Genomic DNA, 9684 nt, shown 5'->3' with positions numbered 1-9684 from the left:
GTGCGTGCACACATATATGCATGATGCCAAAGCCAAAGGCACAGTTAACATTGAGTGTTTCTGAAAAAAGGGGTGGGGTGGGAGGATCCGCCAGTGGTTTAGGACGATATTCATATATTGCAAGGGTGCGTGGGTCAGAGTCTTTTGATGCACCAATGTACATATATTAATGACCCTCCCCTAATGCTTGTCATATTTTTCCATGTCTCTCCCTGAAAAGACTAAATGTAATAGCACTGTTTATTGTATTATTTTCATTTTTCCATACCCATGCAATACCCATACAATATCAGCTGTTCATATTTCCATACACTCCCCAAATATGTGTATTATAATTTATGACCTTCACCTAGAGACGGTCATATGTTTTGGTCACCCTCCCCTGATTTTCTCTGACCCATCCACCCCTAATAAATGACCCGCCCCTCAGTTAATGTAAATCACACTTATTTCCTGTTGACGTTTCCAATTTCCTGTTTCCTATTTTGATGTGTTGATATGTATTTTGTCACATTTAATCAGGAATAATAATTTACGATACATTTCTTCAGAAAGATATGGTTTATTACAAAACTGGTGTCCAAGCACTATTACAATAAGAGTAGAGTCATAAGTGGCAATACGGAGGACAGACCAGTGAGACACGATTAATCCTTTACTTGTACATTACAAAAGCAAACATTTATCTTCAATCAAAATACAACATAAATCTTTATATATATACTAGCTGGCAGTGAAGGTAAAAATCCAATGATGTTGAAAGTATGATTAGATATACGACTGTAATGGTGTCGGCCAAGAAGGCTACATTCGAATGGCAGATAGTCCCGGGAACGCCAAACACATAATCTGAAGGTAGCCTAGTGGTTAAAGGGTACGCTTGTCGCGCTGAAGACCCGGGTTCGATTCCCGACATTGGTACAATGTGTGAAGCCTATTTCTGGTGTCCCCCGCCGTGATATTGCTGGAATATTGCTAAAAGCGGCGTAACACCATACTCACTTACTCAGTATTGCATTGGAATCAGCCGATGCCCTAAATCATGACCTTTGTAATTACAAGCTGTCTGACAAGTGGGATGTGTGGCAAATTGGGTATCTGAGAAGTGGGATGCCTGAGAAGTGGGATGTCAGTGGGATGTCTGAGAAGTGGGATGTTAGGCAAGTGGGATGTCTGAGAAGTGGGATGTCTGGCGAGTGGGATGTCTGAGAAGTGGGATGTCTGAGAAGTGGGATGTCTGGCGAGTGGGATGTCTGACAAGTGGGATGTCTGGCGAGTGGGATGTTTGAGAAGTGGGATGTTAGGCAAGTGGATGTCTGGCAAGTGGGATGTCTGGCGAGTGGGATGTCTGGCAAGTGGGATGTCTGGCGAGTGGAATGTCTGGCAAGTGGGATGTCTGACAAATGGGGTGTCTTGTGAGTGGGGAAATGGTGTCATCCCGAATATGTAGTTAGCAATAAAAAAATAGTGGTAGAACGATCAGCTCTGTAAAATCAAGCATACTCGACGGATGAGCATCTGGACATTAACAATCTCAAAAACAGCATTCCAATAATATTCAAGTAGGGGTGTAAAGAATAGTTCAAAAGCATAGATTTCATGATAACAACATTAAGCAATACAATCACATCTGGCAGTAGTTTAGCACCTAGAAGTTCATAGAATTAAACAGAGAGTTTATTCCCACACGTCCAGCAAGTTCGCATGGGATTCCGTGTATACCATGGCAGAAATCTCCAATCTAATCTTAAAATTGGTGAATAAACTATTTGGTGTAAAAAGTGGTAAATATTTAATTACAGAAGATATAGATTGAAAAAGAAAAAGTCATCACAAAATATACAAAGATGTATGTACATAGGGTCGTCAATTCACAACTGTCTTATACGCCCCTAACAAAATAAATACGTAGATCCCAAGAGGCTACCATGCATGGTTAGCGAGACCAATTCGGCTGATTGGGAAGAAATGCACTAAGCCGTTATTCCTATGGAGGGCACGGGTGGCCCAGTCGTCTAAGGCGCCGCAATTCCCTGTGCAGTGTGGCGTCCCTTGGGCACGCCCGAAACCTATGATTGTGGGTTCGAATCCCGGTTCGCCCCGATTAGGTTTCTAGGTTTGTCAGCACCATACCCGTGCTCGTGGGTTTCACCTCAGAGGTAAACGTCTGAGACCTGCATCACTTCGGGCTTACCTCCCACATTAAGCTGACACGCCGTGATATAACTGGAATACTGTTAAAAGCGGCGTAAAACCCAACTCACTCACTCACGTTATTCCTGTGATCAGATCAACGCCATACCAGGCATTCGATTGATCAAGAATGTAACCCGGGAGGTACTGACTCCCGCGAACGCCATATCGATGGATGAGCCGTGAATGCTTACCGTTTCATGGTATGAACGAGACGTACAAAAATACATACGTTCAAATACGTTTTATGATGTAAACGAGACATACAGAAATACATTAGTACATGTAATATGGGTTCGGGAGCCGTTATAAATACCCAAATAAGGTGGACTTACAACAGCTGAGGCTAAGATCGGTTTGTAGAAAAATCCCCCACCCATGTCATTACACTCCTCCAGGACATCCAATGAAGGAATATGAATATTTTGTTTTATTGTGTTAGAAGAACTAATTGTTGGAACATTGTGCCGACGTTACAGCTGAGTGTCTTGAGTAGCGGATGTTTGCTCTTCAGAATTCAAGGAACAGAGAGCACGTTTAAATTCTCCCCTGAACACAGATGAAGTGAAGCTGTATACAAATGGATTGATGGCACAGTTGAGAAACATCAAGTTCACAGCAAGGTCAAAGGCTCTAATCTGTACATGGGACCAATATATGTCGATTTTTACCAAACTGAAATATAAAGTCAGGAAAGCCATTGGTGCCGTCGAGATAAGAAACACCAAAGTAAGAACAAAGAAGGTGACAGTAGCTGTCCTGGCTACATCCCTGCTAGAATTTTGTGTGGGGCGAATACTGGCGGCAATATCCCTGGTGTGAGCTCTTAGTGCTTTGACAATAACACTATACAAGACAGTAAGAGTTGTAGTGATTCCTACCAGTTCAACTCCAACCCAGGTTGCATACATGATCGCCGGAAGGCCCCGTTTCGTATCAGAGGTAAAATCACAAATGGGCACGAGAACAAAGTTCCTTCCTCTTTCAATACACGTCATCGTTTCACTTACCACAAATATTATTGGCATGCTCGCTACTGCAGAAACACAGACAGAAGTTAGGCACAGTTTTTTCGCAAGCATTTCTGACATCTGCGAGTTGTGTGGTTGGCATACTTTCTTGTATCTTTGAACTGCAATGATGATGAATATTAATCCAGAATTAAGAGTGTTGAAGTGCTTCACGAATGTCATCATGCACAAATGTCCGGCATCAATATCGTCAGGGGAGGTAAGTCGGGAAATCAGCGTGGCCGGGATAGCAGCTACTGTAGAAACCAGGTCAAAAATAGCCAAAAGTTTAACAAAGAATCCAAAAATATGTATTCGTGTTTTCCGAGTGTATATATACAAAACCAACATGTTTCCAAATATTCCAACCACCAGAATGAGGAGCATGAACACCATCATCGGGGCATGGAATATAAACCGTTCCCTGGTTGTAAGAGTAATTGATCTGTTCTGGCATGTCATCTTGAAGAGTGCTGTTGTTTCGAGGAAAGAAGAAGAACGTCTGTAGTCTTACACTGAGCTCGCTGTTGTGTGATGGACGTATCTGCAGGAAAGCAGATATCCCTGTTTCACTTCGTATACTCATGAAATAAATATTGATATAAACAAGGAAATGGTAGGTACTTCCTCCCCTTTGTACTGATGCAGGAAATAGAACGACTTGTTTCATATTGTCGCCAGCAGCCCTATTTCTACATTTATCCATCTTAAGGCTGCGCCTCCACTATCTGCATATAAGTGCTACCCGTATCTGACTTAACGCCTTATTCACGGGCTTCTTCCTGTGACGTCACGACAATTTGAATGTGCAGCCAATTGTCACATGTTAATTATAACCTAGTAGGATGGTCGACTAGTCATTGGAAAGACATCCGTCTGTATCCCTTCTGAAATACAAAGAATTAAAAGGATTGAACGGCAATGCATACATTTATATATTTCTGAGGGGTACAGGGGCGGAAGTCTTTCCAGTAAACTATCGATCGCGTATAATGTAAACATCGCGCTAACTTAATCACTGCACTAGCATAGAACGTAAGCGAGTGTGAGAAAGGAATGATACTATATGTATATATGTTTCATATTGTAATACCATATTATACCAAAAACACTGGATCACTGACTTCGCGCCATAAGTGTGGCGTAAGTATATTATCTCATTATAAACGCACTTGCATACATAGCCGAGTGTGCTTAAGTACTAGTATAAATTTTGCCTATTTTACTTCTATCATTATGTCACCTGGCAGCCTGGCTAGATGGCGGACAGTAATTAACACCTTTCTGATGCTGACGATTTTTGTTACAGTCAAATAAATACATTTTAACGAAACTCCGTCCTCGAATACTTATCTGTGACGACTAGGGGCCTAGCTGATCCTGCGACAATATCATACAACACGATATTCATGGGCGGATACAGAGGTAGGGTGGGGATGAGGGTGGGGGTGCGCACCCCCTTTTTATTTCGAAAAACATTTTTATTTCTGTATAAATTACCACCATAGACAATAAATAAATCTTTAAAAAGGCTGTATCCGCCCATGATTTTCTATAGTTGATGATAGAGAATGACACTTGGCCATCATCGCATCGAGTGTCCGTATTGAACCATGAAAGCCGACCTAGTTTAAACCGCTTCGGGTTTGAGATATAAAATAGCTCAATATTTCACAACATTTCAAGCACCCTACATGCTTGTCATGCCTAACACTTATTAGTTGTAAGGGAAATGTTGTCATAGTTGTATGACCATAGACAAAGATATCAACTAAGATTTGATTCATCTTTTCAAACGTGGGGATCTGAGACAGACGAATAGGCATACCAATACCTTGAAAGAGAAACTCAGGGGTAGGAAGGGGGATACCGGGGTAACCTATGATGGTTGATGGTTATCATGAATTTGACACACTGCCGAACTGAATAAAGGATCAGTGTTGTATTACCTTGCTTTAACTATCTATACGTTATTGGTATGGATGGTAATGTCATTAATGAAGCTGCATCATTTGGAAACGATACTGCATCAGGAAAAAGATAATGTTAGGGATATGTAATAAAATACATTTATAGACTAAATGTTAGTCTAAACATCGGCGGATGCACATACATGTACATAGTGATTACAAGTATCATCTTGGGTAACATTTTGGGTAACAGAATGTCTTTTCCGAATAGGTTGATTGAATGCCAGTTCCATGTACACAGCGATGTTCAAACCGAAGATTCTTGTAAGCTGATTTGCAGTGATTGTCAGTAACAGCAAATGATTGAAGCGTTAGTAAAATGTCAAACTCTGTCAGACTTAAGTGAGTGATCCCGAGTCATTTGTCGTTGGCAAAATTTTCACAAGGGGCGTTTCAGCCTGGTTAAGTTTAGACAACTGGACTAACATATCGAGAGAGAGAAATGCTCTCGGTTAAAGTTAATAAAAGTGACAAAACCCTTTCCATATATTATTCAAAAGAAATCCCTGCCAAAAGCATAGTCGATTGTACTATTCCGACTATATCATGAGCATGTGTTTATGAATCACTATGGAAAAAATGATGATATCATGTGTTCGCAAAACTTTTAAAACTGAATTTAAAATCCAGTTGCAACAAACAATCTTGTTATTACGTTCTACCCCTCCAATCATGGGGACCTGGAAAGTGAATTACTCTTTCACTGTAATTGGTGATATTGCATTTAAACGAGTCTGTTTTACCACAACACACGCAAAACAAGACAATCGATCAAACCAGTCGATCAAAAACTAGAAAAAAACTAGCTTAAAGGGCAAGTTCACACGGAAATGAACCTTTTTTTCTTGTACTTTTTCCACATTAAAAGTGTTAACATAGAAGTGTCATAGACAAAAATATAAAAACATCATATTTAATTAACATATTTTTTGCACTAAAACGATTTATATTTTTCACATTTACCAAGTGTTCTATTTCCATAACAAAAACACCATGGCTTATGTCCCTTGCAATATGACGTCATTGGTGCCAATTGATAAACATTATGACGTCATCATGCTTTGTTAGAGCCGCTTCACGTGGTGTAGGTATAGTTTTGTGATTCTAGCATCTCAGATGCCAGCCAGAATTGTGTTATGCTGAGTCACCACTGCGCCGGAGTGTGTCGTAGACCATGTTGTTTTACCGCAAACTGGTCCTTGATATCTTTTGCGTTGAGAATAGACAGGGACCAAGTTGAATTGGCACCAATTACGTCATAATCTAAGGGGGATAACTCAGGCCTATTTCGCTCGTAAAACGAAGGCCTCATAACGGCATATCACTTTCACACTATTGTGAGGTTCCTACTTTCGCTGTGAAAAAAAATGAGTGTATATTTTCAAACACAGATACTAACTAATTCTAAAATTGCGTTTTGTTTAGAAAAAGAAAGAAAGTGATTTTTGCGTGTACACTTCCCCTTTAAAAGAATCCCCACCAGTTCAAATCCGGAGGCAAAGCTATTGTTCACCAAACTCCGGTTTTGCTTTGTTAAGATGCAGCCATCGCAGTCCAGAGAAACTCAATCCACGTAGGTCTTGAAACGTATGCTTGTTCTTGCGATTACCTCACGACAATATATATATTGCCTTCCAGTCTTCCCCAATGCCGGTTTTAATCTTCTGGTGTCTTAAAGGGCTTGCCGCTGCACCACCAGTATCAATGCAAATGGTGGTTACACCATATATCGTTATTATCCCCCGCCCAACAAAGTTGGCGGGGGATATAGAAACGGGCTCTGTCCGTCCGTCCGTCCGTCCGCCCGTCACTCATAAACCGTTCAATATTTTTTCATCAAACTTTGCAGGTCTGTCAGGTACATGCTGAACTGGTGCCTTTTACTATTTAGAAATTTTTTAAATATTTTTTTTTTTTTACAGTTTCCATGACAAGTTCCACCTCGGTTAAAAAAGGTTAGGGTTTGTATAGATTTAATTATGTCATAAATTCTTCAACAGGGGCGGGGGATATAGCCACGTTAGTGGCAAACTCTTGATGTTAATTGAGAGTTGTTTATTTGTCTCCTGTTACCAGGTATGGGTTATGTCAATGTGGCATTTTATGATATAACATTGATCAGACGAATGACCAAATATCGTATCGAAACTGTCAATAACATAACATTTTCATCACTTTATATGAAGCACAGTAACTTTTTTCCCGCTGAAAGTGCCCTCGAATTTGGGTTCGGCCCCTCCTCACTTCCGGCTTTCAACTGTCTGATTAGTGATATTTAGTCACGTTTTAGCTGGCTAGGCTACCGAGATCGAGGCGAGGCTCAGTTAAACTTCAGGTGCAGGTAATATATATTATATGATAAGAAAATCAGATAACGTTGGTACACATTTGCAAAACTTGTTTTGGTAATAGTTATATAGGACGAAATGTGAAGTTGAAATGTCTAACGTCAGTGCCGGGTTGACTGCAAGTATAGTACGACCCCATTTCATACCCTAGGTACCAAAACCTCGCATTACAGATGACTACACACGACGTTACTAACCAAAACAAATATTGCAGTTGAAATAGTACCTTAAGCACTGATACAAAAAGAGAAACAAAATAAGAGAACTACCACAATCGCAAAATAATGTTTGCTTTTGCATTCAATGAGGGAATATGTACTTCACTAAAAAAATAATTTCTCAGCATTACAATAAAACACATTAAAATTATTTTAAAACACACAACATGCTAAGCACTTGCCAAGAAAGAAAATAAACGTTTATTGCAAAGCATGACAACGAACTACTTTCACATAGGCTTACGATCGTCGTTCTGTTGAGATTGCTTTGTGGAACAGGGTCGTCATCTTATCTAACATTTACAGGATGTCCGGTAAAAGCAGCCACACAATTTCCATGTTCGTAAGAAATCTCCAAGAGTCCATAATATCACAAGGATGTGTTTACAAATCATCATGAATTCTTGACGATACCAGGTGTTCGCGAAAAGTTGAGCGCCTCCTGTCAACCCGTATCCTGTGGCAACCGCCACAAACACATACAAAGCCACATCAAGTGTTCACCTGAACAAACATGGGAACAGATGGTACAAGTCAATAAAGGGCGATGAATGTTATTTATGTTGCTGGAATGATGTGTCGACTTTGAAGCTGAGATTACTGAGTTGAGGACGTTTGCTCTCCAGATGTCAAGGAACGGAGAACATGCTTAAGTTCCCTTCTGAACACAGATGAAGTGGAGCTGTATACGAATGGATTGATGGCACAGTTGAGAAACATCAAGTTCACAGCCAGTTCATAGGCTCCGACCTGTGCATGGGACCAATGAATGTCGAATTTAACCAAACTTAAATATATAGTCAGAACGGCCATTGGCGCTGAAGAGATTAGAAACACCACAGTAAGAACAAAGAAGGTGATAGTTGCTGTCCTGGCTACATCCCTGCTAGAATTCTGTGTGGGGCGAATACTGGCGGCAATATCCCTGATGTTAGCTCTTAGTGCTTTGACAATAACACTATACAAGACAGTAAGAGTTGTAGTGATTCCTACAAGTTCAACTCCAACCCAGGTTGCATACATGATCGCCGGAAGGCTCCGTTTCGTATCAGAGGTAAAATCACAAATGGGCACGAGAACAAAGTCCCTTCCGCTTTCAATACAAATCATCGTATCAGTTACGACAAAAATGATTGGCATGCTCGCTACTGCAGAAACACAGACAGAAGTTAGGCACAATTTTTTCGCAAGCATTTCTGACATCTGCGATTTGTTTGGTTGGCATACTTTCTTGTATCTTTGAACTGCAATGATGATGAACATTAATCCAGAATTAAGAGCAGTGACGTGCTTCACGAATGTCATCATTTGGCACATATCTTCAGCATCGATATATCCAGGGGAGGTAAGTACGAATATCAGCGAGGCCGGCACAGCTACACATGTTGTGACTATGTCAAATATAGCCAAAACCCTAACAAAAAATCCGAAAATGACTACCCTTATTTTCTGAGTGTAAATGTACAGCACCAAGAGGTTTCCAAATATTCCAAACATCAGAACCAGAAGAAGGAATATCACGGTTGGCATATGGAATACAAACAGTTCTCTTGTTGAAGCAAGTATTGTCCTGTTCAGGCACGCCATGGTGACGAGAAACTTTTCTCTACAGGGCAGAAGGACCGTATACCTCTCGATCTGATCGTGTACAGCAAGTATTGAGGGCATTGTGGGTATCAGCAGGTTAACAGATAACAACAGATTACAGGTAAATATTCATGTGAAACGAGGAAATGGTGGGGACTTCCTTTTGACATAATGCAGGAAACTTAATGACTTGGTTCATATCAACACGATATCACACGAGTGAGTGAGTGAGTGAGTGAGTGAGTGAGTGAGTGAGTGAGTGAGTGAGAGATTGTTCATTCCAGGAATCATCAAAGCCAATTTGACTAATTTACATAATATTTGAGTCATCTTGTTCTCCCAACGGGAACAGGCTAAT

General features: G+C 40.6%; 1 protein-coding gene across 1 annotated transcript; it reads right to left on the bottom strand.

Annotated features, from left to right (window-relative positions):
* Positions 1-8336: 8336 nt before the first annotated feature.
* LOC139457658 (prolactin-releasing peptide receptor-like) lies at positions 8337-9326 on the bottom strand. The gene has a single exon (XM_071239017.1). It carries the CDS (start codon positions 9324-9326, stop codon positions 8337-8339), a length of 990 nt encoding a protein of 329 aa, XP_071095118.1.
* Between the last annotated feature and the right edge of the window lie 358 nt (positions 9327-9684).

This window comes from Haliotis cracherodii, unplaced genomic scaffold (assembly GCF_022045235.1).
Source record: "Haliotis cracherodii isolate W230 unplaced genomic scaffold, xgHalCrac1.p SCAF_1, whole genome shotgun sequence".
In the NCBI taxonomy this organism is placed as follows: domain Eukaryota; kingdom Metazoa; phylum Mollusca; class Gastropoda; order Lepetellida; family Haliotidae; genus Haliotis; species Haliotis cracherodii.
The sequence above is the reverse complement of the archived record's forward strand: the minus strand, read 5'-3'. Positions and strand labels throughout refer to the sequence as shown.

Bases quoted from the DNA above. Each gene is read 5' to 3' on its own strand.
- LOC139457658 (XM_071239017.1), bottom strand. From the start codon at position 9,326: ATGGCGTGCCTGAACAGGACAATACTTGCTTCAACAAGAGAACTGTTT.